Genomic DNA, 24,349 nt, shown 5'->3' with positions numbered 1-24,349 from the left:
GTGAACAAACACAACATGAAGATTACTCACAACAGCCTGATCAAGACACGACAGTCATACCATAACAAAACACTTACAACAACAACAACACAAACCTATCACAATAATCAGTGACATAAAATCTTCCCCACAACAAATTAAATTGAATAAATAAATGAAAAAATGCCTGACAAAAGGTCCACTGTGAAAATACAAATTGAAAGAAATGCTAGAACACGGAGCTTTCGGAAGGCCTCCCTTTATTCATTTATTTATTTATTATTTTTAATAGGGGTTTCATTCTGTCAGTCGCTGCCACTATTTCAGTCAGTCATTTCAGTTACCATGTTTATTGTTTATTGATTGGGACTTTTTCAACTTGTGCTTAACAGAAGAGTGCCTGTACCACTTTGACCCTTTAAGAGCTCATTTACTTCCGGTATGCCATCAATTTGTTTACATTCACTTTGGATACCCTACTTGAACTACTTGTACTTTCCATAATTATAACATGCCACACAATAAGTCAAGCACTGCCCAAGACTTTCTATATCCTTCTAAATATTCAATGTCCTAATTGCCGAATTAATTTAAGAGATGGTGCATACAAGAATATATCGTTTTTGACTTATTTCAGTCCACAAACATTCAACGTAAAACGTTTTGATTTTGAGTTTAGTGAGTGAGTTCAGGTATTTTATTTTTATTCATTTTTTTCTTAGACTAAGTCTAAAGTTAGAAATAGACAGCCGCGAACAAGAATAGGAAGTTTGAAGGTGGTGAGAAGTAAAAGCAGACTTAAACCTGAGATCTCTTAACTTTCCAAATAAATTGAGAGTTGAGGTGCTCACCGACAAGAGACAGGTTGCCTCCACTCATTAAAATTAAACGATTTTTTTAAAAACAATTACGCCCAACTGAAAAAGGAACACAAAGAGAGAGAGTAGAAGAGCGTATCATAATTATGTTAAAGAACTTGTGAGTGAAGATTCAAACAAAAATATTTTGAAATTCATAAAAGGGAGGCCTTCCATAAGCTCCTCAAAGCCAAGGGAAACAACCCAAGTATTCCTTTAACGAACCCTAAGATAGAAAGAAAACCTTATTCCTTTAAGTAGACTCTAATAGGAAAAACAAACATCCTAGGACCTTTATTAAGACCTATAACTAACCCTAGTATTTAAAAAATCCTTCGACCTTGAGCCCATCCTACTTGAAAAAAAACAAACAAACAAACAAGCAGGACAGCTTTTGGAAACACGATCTAGTCCAACCCAAGAAAGGTGATAGAAGCTCAAAACTACCATTTCATTTCATTAATTTGTATCAGCTTCAAACTATTAGAGCATATTGTGTGATCCTCCATAACTGACTATCTCAAAACTAATATGTAATATTTTTTATGATAAACAGCATGGATTTAGAAAACACCACTCATGTCAAACACAACTCATATCATTAACAAATTATCTGTCAGCCACTATCGACAAAGGAGTTAAATTTAAGTTTAGTGCTACTGGATCTTGCCAAAGCTTTTGACAAGGTTCCTCACCACCGGCTAACCCAGAAATTGCAGGATCAAAACCTTACAATGGATTGCAGTATTTCTGGACGGAAAAGGCTATTCGGACCCGAGTCTGAATTGCTTCCCGTGGCAATTCGGACCCGAGTCTGAATTGCTTCCCGTGGCAATTCGGACCCGAGTCTGAATTGCTTCCTGTGGCAATTCGGACTCGAGTCTAAACTGAATAGAACTCCGTGGCTAACCAGGGTCGAGTCTGAATAACTCCATGGCTCTTCGATTCGGAATACTGCAATGCAATGCTCCCGAATGATGAACGTATCATTAGTATCATTAGTGAAACTCTCAGTTACTATTCCGTTTGCAGCTATAGAAACCGTATTGGTCTTCCTGGCTGAACACACACACACACTCATGAGTATCTCTAATTCATTAAAAACAGAATAATCACACACACACACACACACACCCACACTCCCCCCCAACAATCATTTCCACAACCCAAGAGCCGGCGGCTTTTTTTCTTTGATCTCGTATCACCATGTTCTCCCCTGCGTCCAGTGCCTTGGTCGTTTGTTACCCCCCCACCCCCACCAATCCCATTACCAGTTGATCATTTTCTTTCCGTATTCAACCAGTGTTTATTTTATTTAGGTACCTAGTCCAGTATTATCTAATAATATTAGTATTAGACAGTACTCTGCCCCTACCCCAGTGGCAGGGCTCTATTGCATGGCTTGCTGCCAAGAATCGCCTCTATTTTTATATTTAGAAATAAAACAGCATATTTTTTTCATTAAAAAAGAATTAAGACACTGCCTTTTGTCAAAGCCCGACCTATACTGCCTTTTAAATAAAACGCCCAATGCCCAAAGTCATATTGCACTTTTTCGCGGCCGCCAATGGCAAATTATATAATGTAGAGATATGTCATTCATGTATCTCTTGCAACACGCTCATGGCAAATCAAATAAATCTTCCAATCATTACACAAAGACACTCCTTTTTCTATGCGAGGGCAAATTGATTGTTAACGTTAACAATTGCGACTACAATTGTAATCTCCCAAAGACCACGATTATTTAGATCTATGTTTTGTTTTTTAATGAGCTTGCAACACATTTAGGTCATATCAGCGCAGTAAAAATGGAGAAATTGGATAGCAAAAAGTTCTAGAATTACAATTAAAAAGTACTCAAGAAAAAGTAAGACAAAGGGGAATAATAGATCACCGCTTTTGAAGGCAGTCACCTTCGGGAGTTCTAAAACGTGACTTGCTCGCTCACTCGCCCTCCTACCGACTGACAACTGACACTGACAACTGAGAACGAGCAGCTTCTCCCCCCACCCTACCACACTTCACTTTCACCTCTGTTTCCACTTCCGACACTTCCTGTGATTGCGCAGGCGCATTGTGGCAGGATTCCGAATTGCCACGGGAAGCAATTCAGACTCAGGTCCGAATTGCCACTTCATTTCTGGACAGTCACATCCAGCAAGTTCTTGTCAACAGCGAGACTTCCAATATTGGGTAGTGACACCAGGTGTACCTCAGGGCTCAATCTTTGGACCCACCTTATTTCAAGTATACATAGATGATCTCCCGTGAGGTATAAGGTCAAAAGTGTGTCTCTTAGCTAACGACACAGTATTGTATAAGCAGATAAGGACAACAGCTGACTGCAAATCATGAATGACAATCTAGGTGAACTACAAGAATGGGAAACTAAAAATGAAATGGAATTTAACGTATCAAAGTGCAATGTGCTAACTATCACAAATAAGAAAGCATCAATTACATTTGAATACCAGCTTCATGGTCAAAAACTGGAATATGTAAAGACAGCAGAATATCATGGCATTGAGTTTGTGAAAAATCTAAAATGGAATGACCACATTTGTCGCCTGGCTTCAAAGGCAAATCAAACAAGCGCATACATCACCCGCAGTTTAAAAAGATGCCCAATGACATCTCAAACTCTTGCTTTTAAAACTATTGTTAGGCTCGTTTTGGAGTAAGGCAGTTCAATTTGGAACCCATATACAAAGAAAAACATCAACACTTTAGAAAACATCCAAAGAAACATAGCAAGACACATCACATTCGGTCCTTTCTAAAGCGCATCTGGAAAAGAGAAGAAAAATAGATTAAATTAATATGTTCCACAAGAGCTACTACAAAAAGCTGTGCCATAAACCTCCAATAACATCAAAGATATCGGCATAAGAACAACGAAGCACATGTGGTAAGATTAACCATCCCAACATAAAAAACAGATGCCCCATATATTCGTTTTTCCCTTCCACTGGTCGACTGTGGAATAGCCAGCTGATATGGCTGAAAACGATTACCAGAATGACTTCATGTGGTTGCTAGAATGCACATCGTGACTTTTTAATCTACATATTATTATTAGTTTCATGCACATAACCATCTGTCTTGACCATTAGAAGAGTAACTCGCCAACCCATTCAAAACTTATCACTGCTTTTTATTAAAATAATCACAGCAAATTTATCCCTCACTCTTGTCTCCCGTTTCCCTTAATGGCCATATCAAGTTGCAAGATTACTGTCATTTTAAAAAAATGATTTCTTTAACTTGTTTCAGAAGTCAGATGACTGAATGACTAAAATAGTCACCTAGATTCGGCGCATCAAGATCAGTTCTATTTGGATTACTAGATTTCAACAAATATTTGGCCAACCCTCATTTGTCATGCCACTGTTTATAGAAAGTGCTCCCTGCTCTAAAATAATGAAAGTGGATGAATTTGTACATTCATTCCCCCAGTTCAAGGTAATGATATCTCACAAATTCATTGAAATTTTTTGTTGTAAGCATTTTTCTTTTGTTTTTTTAAATTTTGTTTTCTTTGGGGTTTTTTATGGTGGGGGGGGTGTTAGTTTTGTTGGGTTTGTTTGTTTGTTTTGTTTTTTGGGGTTTTTTTTTTTTGGGGGGGGGGGGGGGCGGGGTTGTGTTGTTTTGGGTTTTTTTTATTGAGAAGGAGAGGGCGGTGTATGTTCTCTTTATTTTTATGATATATAATATTTAAAATGTACAATCTGTCAAAATGCTGCCCAACAGTCTCACATAAAATCTGTCAATTGTGGTTGACAACAAATTAGATATCTCAATAATCTTTTTTTATCCAATGAATATTTCATTGTTCACTTATTGACATCAGATATATATACAAACAAATAAGCATTATTGTTCATTATAAGATAGTCACTCCCTTACGAATTCGTTGTTTATGGACATTGACCACAAGCATTGGTATGTCAGTATTTCATGTTAACTATGACGTTTACTGTTCCTACCATTGAACAGCAAAGCTGATAGGTCACAGGGTCACATCACGCACATCAGGTAGATATTTGTTTCATCTACAATGACATCAACTGCTGCAACTAACCCTCCATGTAAATATTAAATCATCTTGAGTGTGAGTTACTCGATGAAAAGACCCTCTGGTGGTCTTGAAAGTGATGATAAAGATTAACTAGATTAAATATAAGGTGAACGATCTAGCTGCCACACTACATCTTTAGCAATTGAATGATGACAATCATCCCAATTTAGAACCCATACACTGTTTCTTGTTTTTCATTTGTATTTGTGGGAATCCCTGACATATTAATATATTCTTTACAAGTGTCAACAAAATTATAATAAACTGCCTTTTATTTGTGTGGTGCTTTTTTGTTTGGGTTTTCTTGTTTGTTTTGTTTTGTTATGCACTTTGGAATTCAACAATATTATGATGTTTCAGAAATCCTCAGATGTATTTTTGAAGCAGGAAATTACGTCCGTTGGCCCCAAAAAGTTGCTGTATGTTGGCCAAAGAGAAGTAGCATGCACTACCCCTGATGATGGTAAGGTACCTATTTTATAACTTTTAATAATAATAATAATAATAATAATAATAATAATAATAATAATAATAATAATAATAATAATAATAATAATAATAATAATAGAGCTTTATTGTTCTTAAAGGCAATTTACTATTTGGTTACAGCAGCTTAGATGCATAGTCTCTCTCTCTCTCTCTGTGTGTGTGTGTGTCTCTCTCTCTCTCTCTCTCTGTCTCTCTCTCTTTCTCTCTCTCTCTCTTTCTCTCTCTCTCTCTCTCTCTCTCTCTCTCTCTCTGTGTGTGTGTGTGTGTGTCTCTCTCTCTTTCTCTCTCTCTCTCTCTCTCTCTCTCTCTCTCTGTCTCTCTCTCTCTCTCTCTCTCTCTCTCTCTCTCTCTCTCTCTCTCTCTCTCTCTCTCTCTCTCTCTCATTTTGTGGGGGATTTGTCTCTGCTGTTTAATAGTCTGTTTAGTATATTGTCAAGTGTTTGATAATCGTTTGTAGCATTATCTGTAATGTTGATCAAAATTTGTTACATTTTCTTAATAGAGACAATCACATACTTGGGATCAGAAGATGCAACAACATGTCACATTGCAGTTTTGCGTCATTCAGGTAATTGCAATAATTATAATTTATTTTAACAATAAACTCAATATTTGCACCACGTTCATCCTGAGAAAGATAAAGAATTTTAGTTTGTTGTAAAAATGGGTGATTTCGTTATTCTGTGACAGTTATTAAATTTATTTTTTTTTCAATTTCTTCACAACTTTTCGTGGGTGACAAATATCCTAAATGCTTTCTTGTAACAGATTCAGGAGCCACTGGACTAATTCATTTTGATGGATGTCAGATAGAAGAAGGTCTAAATTCTATGGCGGACTTGGTTACAGAATTGAGCCAAGGCTCGACTTCAGGCAGGTACAATTAGATTTTTTAAAATTTCAGATAGTTTATCATTATTTGTTGTTATTATTATTATTATTATTATTATTATTATTATTATTATTATTATTATTATTATTATTATTATTATTATTATTATTATTATTATTACTATTGTTATTATTATTATTATTATTATTATTATTATTATTATTATTATTATTATTGTTATTATTATTTTTATTTATTTTTTTTCATCACCATCATCATCACCCTCATCATTGTCATTAACCTAGTGTCAATATTGAATATTATTTCATTTGTGATTCATCGCTTAAAACATTATTATGCCGGACATTTTGGTTGAGGAAAATTGAATTTATTTATTAAAGACTTAAGACTTAAGTCAATATTTTTTGTTTTATAAAAAATAAAGAATTTTGATTTTTAAACATCTACATAATAATATGACATCATGTCTGTAATTGTTTCAACATTAAATGTTTTTTTTCTGCGGGGCTATGTGTTCTTGTGGTATGACACTCACCTTTGGATTGGAAGGTTCCGGATTTGAGTCCTTGGAAAAGGCTCTTTTCTCACATTCTCTCACCATACTCAGGTGTAAAATAAAATTTAATAACATTAACAGCGTTGTCTCTTGTTTTTTTTAGATTATAATATCGTCTAACAGACATCATGTTATATGCTACATGTTATGAGTTGCTGTTGGCTAGGGACCTCTTGTTAAGTGATTTGAGCACATATAGTGGATATTGTATTATATTATAGCTCAACTTTGTTTGGGTATTTTTTTATTTATTAATTTTTTATTTTTTTTTTTTTTTTTTTTGGGGGGTGGGGGGGGGGGGGTCATCATCTGGTTCATTGAAATAACTGGTCACATTTACCTCTATTCTCAACTTTTAATCATTGGCCTGATATTACAGATATAGCTGTATCCTCTTGTTGTTTTATTAGGTGGTTTTATTTATGAACTATTTTGCCACTTTATATAAGGCTAGATGATTTTAAATAATAATTTAAAAAAAACAAAAAAACATTCCCTTTATTCATCCCCAAGGGGAAATTTGTCTTTAGGGTCTATTCCAAGAGAAGACTGGAATAACCCAGGCGTCAGCCGCAGTGCAGCGCTGCAAAGTGAGCTAGGGCAAGTTGACGTGCCTCGTGGCCACACAAGGAGGCGGGTAGTCAAACTCGGTACCTTTTCGGTATGAAGTAAAGACCGTACCGCTGAGCCATGATGATTTTCATTGCTTTTTTATACAAACTTTTTTTTAAAGTGACTTAAGAGTATCACTTTTTTAAAATATATTTTCATAACTGATAAATGGGAAGCTCAAATATTTTTGTCCACAGAAAACAAAAATCAACAGCAATCACAGGGTACTAATGTTGCTAATGTGTTGTATTTGTATATCCCGTCCCTAACACTCCATATATTCCTTTTACCGTCAATTTAGATTGGAGCTCAACATGTTTGGAGGATTTTTGGATAACAAGAACAACTCTGAGGAAGTATCAAATTCAATTTTAGGTGAGTGTAACAGGTTTGGAATAAATTTGACAGACTGATTTAATTTCTAAGCCATATGTGACCTATTTACTCAAAACAGTATTATGTCACAACGATTAAGATGAAGAAAATTCTGGGAGGGGTTCCTAACCTCCCATAGTGGGCAGGGAGGTACATACTGCATCTTCTATCCCTTATATCTGTTTTCCAACATGCTTTCTGCCTTTGTCTTGGAATGAGCTTACTTGGTTTTGTCCTGGCCCTGGCCGGAGTCCTAGCTGGGAGGGAAACAGTCAAATGCATAGTTATTGTTTTGGGAGATGATATTTTTTTCCTTGTAAATCATCTCTCTGTTATGTATTATTATATTTGTTATTTTTAATGTATAATGTAGGCATTTGAGTGTGCTCCTCTTTGTTGGATTTTGTGCTTGTGTCCGGATGAGACATAGGTGATCTCAAACTAAGTACATTGATGGTATGCTCTTGGAATCTACATCTGATCCCTATTTGTACCCAGTTCCCCTATGTCTTACTTTTTCTTGGGTGCTTTAATTGTAATTCTAGAACTTTTTACTTTCCCATTTTCTTCCTTTTTACTGGCGCTGATATAACCTAAATGTGTTGCAAGCGCCGTAAAAACAAAAAACAAACGTGAAAAAAATTGAATATATAATCAAAATGATTAGAATTTAAACTATTTTAAGTTGAGGAATGGAACTCATTCTCATTCTTTTCAATTGAGACTTTTTTAAAAGTCAAATTCTATAAGTTAAGCTCTGAATTCGATTTTAAGCATTATGTTGACCTCGGCATAAAACCTTTTTGACACTACTGGTCACATATTGAAGTCAAATATTAAATAACAGCCAGCAATCATTTGTTTATATATTCTTTATGGTATGAATTAGTATTTTCCTTTTTTATGTCCAAGTGCAGGAGAGTCTTTGTATAAAATATAAAATATGATAATGGTACATTGCAACCTCTTGATAAAGACACCTCTGAATGACAACACCTGAATAGTGACTCTGGTCCCAATTGTTTTGCTTTATTTTATTAGTAATAAAAACCTCAAAGTAGTAACATACATTTGAGTAAAACTCCTGTTTAGCAATATAAATATAGCAATAATCAGCAGTTGATACCGCCACTTGATACAAAAAACCTAACCAAATAGAAAACATTGTTTCCGACCAGCATCATCTTGTACTCTTAGACAATAAAAAGCCTACTCATAGCCAATGAGATCACTTTGCTACCAACCAATGTTTACCTACCTATCACTGTAGCCACCATTTACATAGCAAAACAGCACTCTCCAGGGCTGCCAGATGACCACAGGCCAAAATTGTCTTCACAGAGAATTGTGTTTCAATTATTAGTTTTAACTTTTTTATAAAAAAAAACATTATTTTTTTTTTTCATCAACAAATTTTTCTCTAGTCTAGTTGATTTTTTTGTTTATCAAAAACTTATGAGTTTTTTTTCTCAGGGGTCAAAATGTTTAGTAGTGTTTGGCCAAGTGCGGTTCTATTTTAGCCACTTTTAAAGTCTAGATTGGCCACGTAACTCTGGCCATCTGGCAGCTTTGGTGCTATTGACAGTATTATTACCGATCGCTGATAAATCAAAAGGGAAGCAAGAATGAAGATATGTTCCGTTATATTATTAAATGCCATTTACTTAAATAAATACCAGTCCCAAGCCCAGATAAATGACAGAGGGAAAATGGCATTCGAGCAATGTTCACGATCAAAACAATGAAAATATACACATCGGAGAGTAAAAGAATATCTGGTAAACCTTTTGACAACATGAAAAATACACATTATGTCATTTTAGAGATATGACGTATCACATGCACTGGTTTGCACATTGCATCGTTTGTATTACAGGTCTCATCACACACCCTTTTTCCACCATCTTGAAAACCCTGGAATAATGACACTGCTGGATAAAGATATAATTTTCCAGTCCTGGGCGATGTCGTTATCCAGGGGTAGCACTGTACATTTTTACAAAGACTAATTCCAAAGGATCTGAACAGAGTAGCACTTCATGCACAGCATTCAGTTTTTGGTCATGTTCTTTCTTTTTTCCTTAGTTTTTTTAAGTAAATGAAAATTAATGTCTCTCATCATATTTGGCAGTTATCTATTAGAAAAGGGGCCTTTAGTAGTCACTCAAAACCATTAGACCCATGGGGCCAGAGTTTATCCCACTTTCTATAGCATAAAATGGGCAATAGCAATTGCACGCTACCCATTGGATAGGATGCTAGTCTATTGCAAAGTAATTTCCACCAGATCTAACAGACCCCGCTATCCAATCACTACTTGTTTAACAGGAGGGGATCATAAAAATGCTTCAACTTTACCCCGGATCAATCTCGGCCTCTTTTTGTGTGAAGCGAGTGCTCAATCAAGTGAGCTATTGGATCCCCAGGGTGTTCACTATTTAGCACAGCTATCTTCAAAAAAAAAGAAAAAAAAAAGAAATTCCCTTATTCACTCCAGGTTGGATTTTCAATTAAAGTCTAATTTTTTTTTTAAACACTGAGATAAGATAGGCATCGGTTACACTGCAGTGCTGCAAAGTTTGTGATATATTCTAAAAAAAAAAATAAAAAAAGCAAGACAGGGCTTCAACCTTGGTCCTCTGTATGTTGCTGCAATGCCTTATCCATTCAGCTATCTCCCCCTTATCTTGTAGGAATAATACAGAATCTGAACCATTAAAAAAGGAATTGGAAATTGTCTTCAGATTGTTAATGAAATAATTGAAGTACAAAATATGATGTTAATTCATGAACTATTGGCCCAGACCAAAGGCTTTACATGTCTGCTTCAAGATACACAAAAAAGGACATACGTCCACGGTCTTGAAAACTTTAAAAGGAGAATGCAAACTTGTTTTTGTTTTGTTTTGTTTGTTTTTGTTTTGTTTTGTTGTTTTGTTTTGTTTGGGGGGGGGGTTGTCTGTTTTCCAGAGATGTTGTTTGTTTTTTTTTTTGTTTTTTTTTGGTACTTTTTTCTTGTTTGTATGTTTGATGTTTTGTTATCATTATATTGACTTGCATCAAAATCTACTGAAGTGTTACCCACTTTTTAAAAACCCTGAATCTTTCAGATATCGGAGTTTCAAACAAACAGGATTAGATATTTGGCTTTTATTGGAGTACAATGGTTTCCTTTTTTCTCTTCTTGTTTATTTGTTTTGGTTTTGGGTTTTGTTTTTGTTTTTTGTTTTTTTGATTGTTTTTTTTTTTTTTAGTTTAAAAGAGGATTCATTAATAAGTTTCATTAATTTTAACCAGCAGAAATGGAAGTAAAACCTTATAATACTCAAATGGATATGGTTTTTTACACTACATTGCTTTGAGTTATAAGTATTATAAAAACAATCTTATAATTATAAATGTTTATTTCTTTCAAAGCAATTGAACATGAAGCTTGAAATGTTTGTATGTTTAGGTGAAACAAATTGATAACAGATAATTCCTTGTTTCTCTACAGCTGCACTTCACAAGACCAACCATGACATCCACTTAATCACAGCATGCATCACACGTAAGGATGTTTTTGATTTAGTGTCAATACGATCATTATCATTATGATTTGTTTCATTTTGGGGTGTTTTTTCTGTTCGTTTGGGGGTTTTTTTGTGTGTGTATGTGTGGGTGTATGTGTGTATGTGGGTTTGAGTCTCTTTTTTTCTGTTTTTTGTTTGTTTATTTGTATTTTTTTGTTTTTTTGGGGGGGTTTTTTCTACTTTTTTGAGGTATTTTTTTTTTTTTTTGCTTTAGAAGGAAGCGGGCATACTAAAGATTTTTTACTCCTTAATTTTCATAATTTACAAACAGGCTTGCATGTTTCCTCTTCTTGTCAGCCAATGTAATCATGTTGATGAGAAACACTGCTCTCTGCTGTACACACAAATCATCAAATGTTTGTTAGCTGCAATCTTTAATTCAGAAAAGTGAGTGGAGCAGGCACTTATGTTGGTAACAACAAGATATGAAGTGAATAGAAAAGTGCCAGAAGACAATAGAGAATAAAAAATTTTTCGCGGCGGTGGTGGGGTTTGAACCTGCGACCTTATTGGTACGACAACTCCGCCTGGCAGGTGATAGCGTGGCTCTACCGTGTGAGCTATCCACGAACACAAAAATATTCGTTTCAAACCCAAAGTCATAACTAGATCCCTCTCTCACCCACTTCTTGAGACCGCCGATTCGTTCGTACACCACCATCGCGAATAATTTTGACCAGCAGTTAAGCTTAATAGCCAATATTCTCAACACAAACATATAACATAGAAACGATTGAGACATTGAGTATGCTCCGGTGTATGGGGTGAATTTTTAATTCAGAAAAGTGAGTGGAGCAGGCACTTATGTTGGTAACAACAAGATATGAAGTGAATAGAAAAGTGCCAGAAGACAATAGAGAATAAAAAATTTTTCGCGGCGGTGGTGGGGTTTGAACCTGCGACCTTATTGGTACGACAACTCCGCCTGGCAGGTGAGAGCGTGGCTCTACCGTGTGAGCTATCCACGAACACAAAAATATTCGTTTCAAACCCAAAGTCATAACTAGATCCCTCTCTCACCCACTTCTTGAGACCGCCGATTCGTTCGTACACCACCATCGCGAATAATTTTGACCAGCAGTTAAGCTTAATAGCCAATATTCTCAACACAAACATATAACATAGAAACGATTGAGACATTGAGTATGCTCCGGTGTATGGGGTGAATTTTTAATTCAGAAAAGTGAGTGGAGCAGGCACTTATGTTGGTAACAACAAGATATGAAGTGAATAGAAAAGTGCCAGAAGACAATAGAGAATAAAAATTTTTTCGCGGCGGTGGTGGGGTTTGAACCTGCGACCTTATTGGTACGACAACTCCGCCTGGCAGGTGAGAGCGTGGCTCTACCGTGTGAGCTATCCACGAACACAAAAATATTCGTTTCAAACCCAAAGTCATAACTAGATCCCTCTCTCACCCACTTCTTGAGACCGCCGATTCGTTCGTACACCACCATCGCGAATAATTTTGACCAGCAGTTAAGCTTAATAGCCAATATTCTCAACACAAACATATAACATAGAAACGATTGAGACATTGAGTATGCTCCGGTGTATGGGGTGAATTTTTAATTCAGAAAAGTGAGTGGAGCAGGCACTTATGTTGGTAACAACAAGATATGAAGTGAATAGAAAAGTGCCAGAAGACAATAGAGAATAAAAATTTTTTCGCGGCGGTGGTGGGGTTTGAACCTGCGACCTTATTGGTACGACAACAAAAAAATTTTTATTCTCTATTGTCTTCTGGCACTTTTCTATTCACTTCATATCTTGTTGTTACCAACATAAGTGCCTGCTCCACTCACTTTTCTGAATTAAAAATTCACCCCATACACCGGAGCATACTCAATGTCTCAATCGTTTCTATGTTATATGTTTGTGTTGTGAATATTGGCTATTAAGCTTAACTGCTGGTCAAAATTATTCGCGATGGTGGTGTACGAACGAATCGGCGGTCTCAAGAAGTGGGTGAGAGGGGATCTAGTTATGACTTTGGGTTTGAAACGAATATTTTTGTGTTCGTGGATAGCTCACACGGTAGAGCCACGCTCTCACCTGCCAGGCGGAGTTGTCATACCAATAAGGTCGCAGGTTCAAACCCCACCACCGCAGCGAAAAAATTTTTATTCTCTATTGTCTTCTGGCACTTTTCTATTCACTTCATATCTTGTTGTTAGCTGCAATCTGTGATTTTGTGCCATTGAAGAGTTTTGTTTATCCACAATTGATAAAAGGCTGCTGACATTCGTACATGCCTTATTCTCGTGGGTCGATGATTTAGCCCGAGCACGTGTCTCATGTTTAATGTCTATTGTATTTGATTGTCATCCAATGTACCTTTTTGCAATATGTTTATCCTTGATAGAATGCATAAGACTATTGCATGCTAACAATTTAAATACCGAGTTCTGATTATTTACAAATTTTCTTTTTTTTGTATGTTTGACTCTTTATTTTATTTTTTATTTTTTTTTATCATTTAGATTCAAATCAGTGACATTTATTTATAGAATCTTTTTTCTTTTCTTTTCATTGTATTTATTTTTTACAATTTAAATTTCATAATATCAGTCTTTTTACGCTCAGTTGCAAATTGACATTCTTTTACTCTCATATTGAATTATCTGCCCAACATAATTTTATTAATTAGGCCATAAATAGATTCAGTAGATTTTAAGCGAGGGAATTTATTTAATTTCGGGTTTAAACTTGATGAAAAGTTTAAGGAATTAAAATAAGATGGTCAAATTCTAAGTTGAAAACCTTTTTTAATTAATCAGATGAATATTCTGCATGAAATATTGAGGTTATACAATAAGGAAGATCTTTTTTTCTAATCCTTTATAATGTATATTGTTTATATTTAATCAGATTTTGTTTTTGAGAAGGAATACTGGAAATCGAATAATGAATTGGGTTGAAGCCGGTTATTGGATTGTCACTTTATAAGAGCAGCTGCTTTATTGGAATGATCTGTCTATGACATATACAGTACAGTACGCATTCCTTGTCCTCTTATTCCTCGTTTTAATGGATTCTTTGTACTTATCTAAATATGTGGAATTTACAAAACTCTTTCCTTTTTTTTGGTAAAATTTCATATATTTCATATTTTCCCAGTTTCACAGATTCCTCATCTTAAATATTTTGTCTGAGCAAGGACAAGGAATACGTGTTGCACTGTAATTTCTACTGGTTAATCGGAACACTGGTTAATTGAGACGATTATCAGTGCGTCATTAAGCTTTCGTTGTCCTTTTTAAGAATTTACCCATTTAAAAGCAAAAGTAATAGTATTATGATAGGTTTACAATCAGCAGCATTATTGATTAACAATCAATTCCATTTTATATTGTTTCATTGATGTCACAAATTGAGCTTCTTGAGGAGGAGCGAATATTTAATATTATTTCAGATATTTTTGCAAATAGTTGTTTGCTTTTGATGGATGTTGGATGAAATATGTGTAATCTGTAGTGGAAAAAGTTTCATGTCCTTTATTTACATTGGATGTCCAGCGTGTTGAATGTAATGATTTTTCCATTTAGGTGTGATCATAAACTCGTTCTCTTTTAATCTGTCACCCAGGGAGCTCACTTGTAATATTGAATATTATGAAAAACAGAGGGTAACGTTTTGATGCAACTAAAAATGAAATCACTCTTGTAATTTATGAAATTTACTGCAACTACTACATTACTACAACTGTTACTATAGTTACTACACGTGTGTAGTATTGAGATGTTATTCCAATCTTGAAGGCCATACGGGTAATCAGTTTATTAGAACACTGCTTAATTATAACCATGTCCATGGAACAGCACTGAACCAATTAAACAGCATCAACTGTATAAATTTTCATGACATTGATATAGATTTTTTAATGGATTATTATCAGATTCATGAAGTTTGTTTATTTTGTAATCGCTTTGAGATGTTTGGTTCATGGAAAGCGCTCAGCAAGTGTCATTTACTATTATTATCTTTATTATTATTATTAATCATTTATTTATTTTTTTCAGATCACAATACAGTTTATAAAAACTCTATCCCCTTTCCTGTGATATATGGAATCGGTACGTTTTGATTTTCTCATCTTTAATAAAAAAAATGTTGTAATCTCAATTGTCTTTCAAAGCCATAAGGTCCAGGGAGCCAGAGTTTAGTTTATCCCATTGTGTTTAACATTATAGTGACAGTAACAATTGCTTGTTACCCTTTGGATAAGATTTGAGTCTATTTAATGTACTCTCAGTGGGTGGGGTTCCTGACCTCCCATAGTGGGCAGGGAGTTACTTACTGTGCCTTCTATCCCCCTATATCTGATTTCCAACTTGCTTTCTGTCTTTGTCTTGGAATGAGATTACTTGGTTTTGTCCTGGCCCTGGCCGGATACCCTGGCTGAGAGGGAAACAGTCAAATGTATAGTTTTGGGAGATGATAATTTTTTTTCCTTGTAAATTATCTCTGTCATGCACTGTATTATGTTTTGTTTACACGTTATATATGATTTATAAACATTTGAGTGTGTTCCTGTTAGTGGGGACCTGTGCTTAACGTCAGGATGAGACAAGTGATCTCAAACTAAGTACTTTGATGGTGTGCTCTTGGAATCTACATCTGTTTCCTAATTGAACCAATTCCCATTTTTCTTACCTTTTCTTGGGTGCTTTAATTGTAATTCTAGAACTTTTTGCTATCCCATTTTCTTCCTTTTTACTGGTGCTGATATGACCTTAAAGCGTTTCAAACGCCGCAAAACCCTTAAAAACAAACAAAAACAAATGTACTCTCTTCCAGATTTATCTTGCAAAACTTAGCTACCCAGTCATTCCTGGTTTGGTGGAGGAGTTAGAAAAATCTCAACTGCACCTCAGACAAATATGCAGTGGTCCCTTTACCTGTGAGCAGAGTGTTCTATCACTGAGCTATCATCGATCAGTCACTTATACATTTTAATTATTACTTAATCCATCACTGTACAGACACGTATCCCTAATATGATATTCTGTAATCAGGAAATCCCTTTCATGTCTCAAAAAGTCTCAGGCCTGACATTTTTAAAAAGCGTCAGGTTTGAGATTTTTTCAAAAGTTAAGGATCATTTTAATTGATCAACATTTGTAGGAAAGGATTTGTAGCCAAAATGAGAAAAAATGTGGATTTTTTTTTTTTTTTTTGATATTACCGCAGCACTGTCTAACAGTGACTGTCGCTGGTTTACTAGTAAAAGACCATTACATGTGGATAGACCAGGGTCAGTGGGTACCCTGTCAACACATGCATTCACTGTCCAGTGGTTGTATAATCTCTCTTCTCCCAAACTCAAACAATGACCTCGTCAACTGAGGAAAATAAAAGATAGAAGACTTGCCCATTATCCATTCTAACAATTAAGAGTTGAGCTGTAATAAAATCAATGACAACATTACGAAAGAGAAAATGAGGAAGAAGATAGTGAAATTTTTTTAAGTTCTCGTAATTATCAAAGTTATTCTATATTTCAAATTTTTATTATTGAAGCAATGAAGAGATGAAATAAGGTTTTCTGACGTAATTAAATGTGATATCCCACTGTAGAGATTATTGTTTATAGCCCAAGGTTTGTGTTCTTGTTTTCAGCTGTAAATGTAAAAACTGGAGAGATGTTTCAAGCCACATTTCCTGATAAAGGCCCAGATTTATCTTTACGCAGCGCCAGGAACTTTACAGGTGGAACCGAGGTGGGTGGGTGTACCTAATTGTGTGTGTGAGTGTGTGTGTATGTGTGTGTATATGTGTGTGTGTGTGTGTATGTATGTGTCATATTTTGTGTAAAAAAAAAAAATGATAATAATTTCAAACATTTCTTTTTCAATTGTAAACCATTCAAGCAAAGCAATAAAGTGGTGAACGAAAAGTATATATATATATATATATAATCTTATCTTAAAATCTTTTTCATGTTATGTACGTCTTATGCATGTTTTGTGTATGATCTGTAATTGTAGCATTGGAAAGGGCACCTAGAGCTGTTTGTATTTATGGAATAGGCGCGTATAAGATTTACATTATTATTATTATTATTATTATTATTATTATTATTATTATTATTATTATTATTATTATTATTATTATTATTATATAGTATTATTATTATAATAAGAACTGCAATTGTTCTTTACCATTACATTTACCCCCCCCCCCCCCCCCCCCCCTATGTACTTTGTACTTTGATCTAGTTTAGGAACAACCTTAACAAGATTACCAGAGGTAACAATAGCTCATTGGTATAGCATTTACTATTTCACACGCAAAGGGACCTGGAACGATAAATTCGAGATTTTTCTCTGACCTCCTGTCCACCTGTCAGTGATTTAATGGGAAATACTTTGCAATAGACTAGTGTGCTTTCCAAAGGGTGGCAAGCATTTGCTATTGTCCAGTCAAGCTATAGCCTCAGCGCTCTGAAGGACCATGTTTCTTTTATTTTTTATTTTTTTTGTTGTTAACAAAATTACTGGTGTGATACATTCGCTCTGTGTTGTTCTGGTTATCACTTGCTTATTTATTTTGTCAAATTGATATTCTTTTTGAACACAGAATTTGAACATCTACGATCATGTCAAAAAGGAACATGTAATACCCCCCTTCCATTATGGCCCACTTGAGCAGGTGGACATATTTTTATCACTTCCCGATCATCTTATAAGACAGGTAAATTTTCTTTCCTATCAAATGACTTTGGCAGTCAAAATTACTTTCAGGAGTTATTGAAGAATCAAAAGCAAATCTTTATTACTTTAACATGTGAAGGGATATTAGAAAATGGATTTATATCACACAAAATAAAATTTAAAAATTTAAAAAAACAAAAAACTTTTGAGGTCTATCTATCAATGAATTCTCTTGGTCTTAAGCATTTATTTACTGAAATAATGCCACAATTATTGATGTGATTACCCGCCGATTTTATTATCTGGTTAATACTAATCTCGACCTGTGACCAAGAAACTCAGGCACTCGCAGGTACCAGTAAGGGGAAGAATTGTGTACAAAAAAAGACCCTTTTTCAGCCCCAAATGGAATCGAACTGTAGCTCAACAAAAGTGAAACAAATGCTCACGTTGGTATTGTATCGTTATGTTGATTTGTGTTTAATCAATACAACAGTTCTACTGCAGTTTATTTGTTATCCTTTATTGGGAAAAATATGACTTTTTCCTAATTGAAATAAATATTTTTTAATGTCATTTTAGTAAATTAAGAAAACTGTGGGTACGCTTACTCCAACCCTTTTCCCATCACTAGCTACCATACTTTATAGCTTTCCTGTAGGATTCGGGGTAATGTAAGAAAAAAAAAATGAATATAACAGCTTCAAAAATACATAATATTTCAAGTTTAAAACCAACTTCTTCAGTTATTTCATCACATTATTCATTAAATTCAGATCGACACCAGTAAATACTTGGCACGTCTAGTCATAAAATACAATGGTGAAAGTAAACAAACAAATGTGACGTTTGGTTGCTATAAAAAGCACTTGTGTGTGGTTTTTTTTTCTGTTTTTGGGGTGGGGGTGTGGGGGGTGATTACCTTTTTTTTGTGACTTTATCTCGTCCTTCATCAAATATTTGACATAGATAAATTGATGCCACAAGTTTATTAAGAATCCATCAAGAATATCATTAAAATTTCCAATATGATAGGGTTTGGACATTATGCTTGAAATGTCTGCAATGAAACGTTCAAATAAATGAACATGTATATAGTGCATTTCCACAGTTTCCACCTTGCTCAATGTGCTTTACAATTCTTTATTTATTCCCCCAGTAGGAAACAGGGAAACACGGACCATAAGTCAACTGTTAGCCATCCTTTTTGTAATAGTACTCATGCCATATGGGGCTCCTGATACTGATAGCTCAGTTGGTAGAGCACTCACTTCACATGCAAGGGACCAAGATCGAGGTTGAGATTTTTTCTGACCCTCCTGTCCACCCAGCAGTGAATGGGTAGCCAAGTCTGTTAGATTTGGTGGAAAGTACTTTGCGATAGACCAGCGTCCTATCCAAAGGGTAGCAAGCAATTGCTATTGTCCGTTTCACGCTATAGAAATCAGGATAAACTCCGGCTCCATGGGCCCATTGGCTCTGAAGGACTACTTTTGCAATATACATCAATACCTGTAGCCAGATACACATTTTGTTGGGCCTATTTTAAAACCAAATCTCATTTCCAACACAAATCAATTTGCCAGGCTGGTTGTGTAGATGCTGTTTGTTTGTTTTTGTTTTTAAGGGTTTTATGGCGCTTGCAACACATGTAGGTCATATCGGCGCCAGTAAAAAGGAAGAAAATGGGACAGTAAAAAGTGCTACAATAACAATTAAAGCACCCATGAAAAAGGGAGACAAAGGGGAATTAGTTCAAATAGGAAACATGTAGATTCCAAGAGAACGCTATCAGTGTTCATAGTTTGAGATCACATAAATGCCTCATCCTGACACAAGCACAGGTCCCCACCAAGAGGAATACACTCAAATAGTTACAAATCGTATAATATATGTAAAACAAAAATAATACAGTGCATAAGAGAGAGAGATGATTTAAAATACAAAAAATATCATCTCCCAAAACTTTTAACTATACATTTGACTGTTTCCCTCCCAGCCAGGGTCAGGACAAAACCTAGTAATCTCATTCCAAGAGAAAGACAGAAAGCATGCTGGAAAACATATAGGGGGATAGAATAAAACACAGTAAGTGCCTCTCCCTGCCCACTAAGGGAGGTCAGGAACCCCAGCCAGGTGTAGGATGCCATTGAACACAAGACACATTTGTATGATAACGATTAATGTGAATAAATGTTTTATTTTATCAAGTTCTTGATACTCATTCCTGCAATATGTTTAAATAACGTCTGAAGTATGTTTGAACATGTTTGCATCTTTTTTCATCCGATAAGATTTGTATATTTGTCATGTGACTGAGTGCTAGAAAGACTAGCATCCTGTCCAAAGGGTAGCATACACTGCTATTATCTTTTTAATGATGCAGACACCAGGGTCACTCTTGCTCCATGAGCCTTATGACTCTGAAAAACTCCTTTTTATTTAAATTACCACCTTTCCTAATTTTTACCACAATATCCTTCTACCAGTACATGTCAACGTCACCCAAACAAGAGAAAGAAGAGTTTGTGAACAATACAAGGGCTGTGCTAAAACAGTTAAAAGACTTTCCTGATCCGCTGAAGACTGTTTTTACCAATGGCTTACCAAGGAGGTACAGAAAAGATAGCGCAAATGGAAGCTGGATCAAGATTGAGAAATGAGATATAAGTAATACTGTAATATCCTTATTAAACACACTGTGCGCTTAGAAAATGGAGTCAAAAGGATATGCTTATATATGTTAAAGTGGTACTAAGCTGCTAGAAGCTGTAAAAAGTAATAAACAAAAATGAATTTAACAGCTTCAAAAAGGAACAAATACCATACATGAACGTTTCGGGCTCAAACCCCTTCTTCAGCCAACAACAACAAAAAATAAATAAAAAGAAAAACATTTTTTTTAAAAACCCTAAAAAACACTTTTAAAAAACAGATTGTTGACAGAGAAATATTCTGTACGTCCTTTTTTCAGAAAATCTTGGTGTAAACAAAAAGTTCTTTTTGTTTACATTCCAAGATTTTTCTACAGAGAGGACGTACAGAATATTTCTCTTTCATCAATCTGGTTTTTAGTTATGTATTTATGTTTTTATTGTTTTTTTGTTGTTTGGCTAATGAAGGGTTTTGAGCTCGAAACATTCCGTGTTTGATATTTTGTTCCTTTTGAAGCTGTTATATTAATTTTTGTTTATTGTTTATATGTTACAGACACAATGAAGAAAAAAATTAGTATGAATTGAAACCAGCCTGTATGATTTTAATCCTATTAAGTTATAAGGAAGGGAATGATTCACATTTGGAATCTCAGGTGTGCACTAAATGGCATGAGTGGATGCACACATAAAACTTTTAAAATGACGGGGTCACAAACATCACACTCTACAATGAGTGTTAGCAGACAATATTTATGCTGTGTCATCAAGTACGTTGTGGTGTGTTGTAACACTTGGAAGGGTTTTTACACGGTGGGTGCGCTTAATGCGGATAATATGACATTCAAACTGCTTGTGACATTGAATTGCTCCATATAATTTTTTTTAAGTCATATTTTTTTCATTTGTTGATTACATTTTTAATATTCTCTAGCCAACAACTCATAAATATTAAAACTTTTTTCCTCCAACTTTAGAACTTATGTAACTGGGACTTTCTAAATGGCTTGATATCATTCCCGACTCAGGAGTCAATAGGTTCTGTCCCTTTACAAATTACAAATGGGCTTTGTAAATGTGGGTTGTGGGTGTCTTATACTAAAAACAAATATGGGCAAGCTAAAATTTATAACTGTTGAAGTGATGCAGGTTATCTAGATATACGTACATATAAAATTTTGTTTGCTTGAATACATACAACTTAGCAGCTTGATTAATCTGCAATAACATTTTTTAGAGGTATACTATGTATTTATTTTGTATAACGATCTCAATGATGATATGTATGTAAATATTGTATTAACATTTAGACAATTGCTTAATGTTTTCTATAAGCTTGTTTTGAATTTATGTAAGTCCAGTGAAACAGTTATTACGAGAACAACTATACCAAAAATATTGCTAAAATGAAAACAATTCAAAACGACATGTGATTCTTTTTGTTTTTATCTGTGGTTATGTCACGAGGTCATTTTCATGTTTTGACACCAAAATAACATCAAAATTATTTTGAAAAACTATGGAAGCATTTAGTTTTCATCAGTTTCTATAGATTCAATAATGCAAAATAATCCAAAAACAAGAGAGGCTTAACCAAAATAGGTGGAATCGCTTACCAAAGTGTCTGGGTGGGGATCCTGACCTCCCATAGCGGGCAGGGAGGTACATACTGTGTCTTCTATCCCCTTATATCTGTTTTCCAACATGCTTTCTGTCTTTGTCTTGGAATGAGATTACTTGGTTTTGTCCTGGGCTGGCCGGAGTCCTAGCTGGGAGGGAAACAGTCGAATGCATAGTTATTGTTTTGGGAGATGATATTTTTTTCCTTGTAAATCATCTCTCTGTTATGTATTATTATTTTTATTTTGAATGTATAAAGTAAGCATTTGAGTGTGTTCCTCTTTGTTGGATTTTGTGCTTGTGTCTGGATGAGACTTGTAGGTGATTTCAAACTAAGTACATTGGTGGTATGATCTTGGAATCTACATCTGATCCCTATTTGTTCTCAGTTCCCCTTTGTCTTACTTTTTCTTGGGTGCTTTAATTGTAATTCTAGAACTTTTTACTATCCCATTTTCTTCCTTTTTACTGGCGCTGATATAACCTAAATGTGTTGCAAGCGCCGTAAAACCCTTAAAAACAAACAAACATTACCAAAGTGTCAAACAAGGGGTGACAAAGTATCATGCTTGTCCATACTTTTTAGCATCTTTGAAAAGCTATTTCTGCTTTGTGTTAGTCTCTCACTTTTTGGGGGTGTTTTTGGTCATTTGTCATTAATCAACCAAGAAAAAGTGATGAAAACAAAATCATTTCTGTAATTTTTAAAATAAAAATAATATTTATGCCTTTTTGTGTCGAAACAGTAAAAAATATTACCTTTATCCCAACCACATTTTCAAACACATGAAATTCCATCAGTGATAAACTAAAAAAAAAATGGCATCTAATTATCATTTTTCAAGGTCAAAATTTAAAACTATTTGACAACGACCAAGTATAATCCAATGTAAAAGTGTTATCTTTTCACTTTCAGACGTGTAGGTAGCCAAATCATCAGAATAAGGCAACTCATGTAACTTTTTCTCAGTTTTAGTCCATCATCCTTTAACTTAAAACCAAAATAAAGTCCACTCCAGATAATCACAACTCGGTTAATCACAACTTTCAGTTAATCGCAACATTTCGTAAGAAACTTAATTAATTCTATTTAAAAGTCACTGGTTAATTGCAACAAACTTTGGTTAATCGTAACAAATTTTCATCCACAAAAAGTGGCAAGTTCAAGAAATCAATCAAACAAAATCTCATGATTAAATTTTCATAGGTGAAATCATGACAGGTTGAAGAATTGAGAGTCGGTGGGGTTTAATGCTGCAGTAATGTGTCACCACTCAGACACAAAAGAGGGTGGGGCATTACAATATTGATTTGTGCGGTCATCTTTGACCATTAGATAAAAGAGAGGGGCATAGTCTAGACATCAGGTAAACAATGACAGTTGTTGGTAGAGACTGAGCAATAACCTTTGTTTTCAGATTGACAACTGTACATTGTGACAGTGGGTTTGGTAAGAGCTTATTGTCTCTCATCACACTAATCTCTTTGACTCTTACAAATGTTGAGAAGAAAAGAGTGAAAGTGAATCCAATCTGAATAAAATGTCAGCTTGCATCGAAGCTGCTTTGCTTTTTAAAATCTATACAGCCACATGGTTTTTGTTTCAATCAAAATGCTCAGTCTGCGTTGGACTAAGAACAATGTTTACTACTGGTTTAAGTTTACCATATATGGTATGAAGCTGATCAGTGGTCAAATGAAAAATGCTATAAAAACCTATAAGCAGTAGTGCCCCATCATTTTATCTGAATTCAACCAAAGATACCGCAGCCATGGACAGACCCTAGCCCATGTAAACTCAGAGGGAAAATGGTGCAATAGTGGACAGGAAGCTCAAGTTCGGTTAAACGCAGCTTCAGTCAATCGCAACATTTTCACTGATCTCAATGTGTTGCGATTATCCAGAATGGACTGTATTATGTTAATAAAAATTGACAGCTTGTTTCCGTGAATTTTGGTTCAAATGTTTGGGGGGGTTTTTTTTACTGTATATCAATATTTCATATTATATCAATTTAAAAATAAAAGGAAAGTCTTAAAAGAAA

At 34.8% G+C, this 24,349-nt stretch overlaps 1 protein-coding gene across 5 annotated transcripts; it reads left to right on the top strand.

The window, feature by feature from the left end:
- The first annotated feature begins 411 nt into the window (after positions 1-411).
- Positions 412-24,349, top strand: LOC144973057 (protein N-terminal asparagine amidohydrolase-like). 5 transcript variants are annotated; one of them, XM_078915028.1, is made up of 11 exons: positions 412-657; positions 4,113-4,301; positions 5,278-5,380; positions 5,909-5,974; positions 6,175-6,283; positions 7,729-7,802; positions 11,299-11,352; positions 15,397-15,450; positions 16,997-17,097; positions 17,957-18,070; positions 20,520-24,349. In XM_078915028.1, the coding sequence occupies exons 2-11, from the start codon at positions 4,221-4,223 to the stop codon at positions 20,691-20,693; spliced, it is 930 nt and encodes a 309-aa protein (XP_078771154.1). In that variant the 5' UTR covers positions 412-657; positions 4,113-4,220; the 3' UTR covers positions 20,694-24,349. The 5 variants fall into 5 exon arrangements, with proteins under 5 accessions (XP_078771154.1, XP_078771153.1, XP_078771155.1 ...); XM_078915027.1 differs by having other exon boundaries at positions 412-661; XM_078915029.1 differs by having other exon boundaries at positions 412-671.

The sequence above is a fragment of the Berghia stephanieae genome, chromosome 5 (assembly GCF_034508935.2).
Source record: "Berghia stephanieae isolate SIO BIC M18660-M18661 chromosome 5, UCSD_Bste_1.3, whole genome shotgun sequence".
NCBI classification, from domain to species: Eukaryota; Metazoa; Mollusca; class Gastropoda; order Nudibranchia; family Aeolidiidae; genus Berghia; species Berghia stephanieae.
The sequence above is the reverse complement of the archived record's forward strand: the minus strand, read 5'-3'. Positions and strand labels throughout refer to the sequence as shown.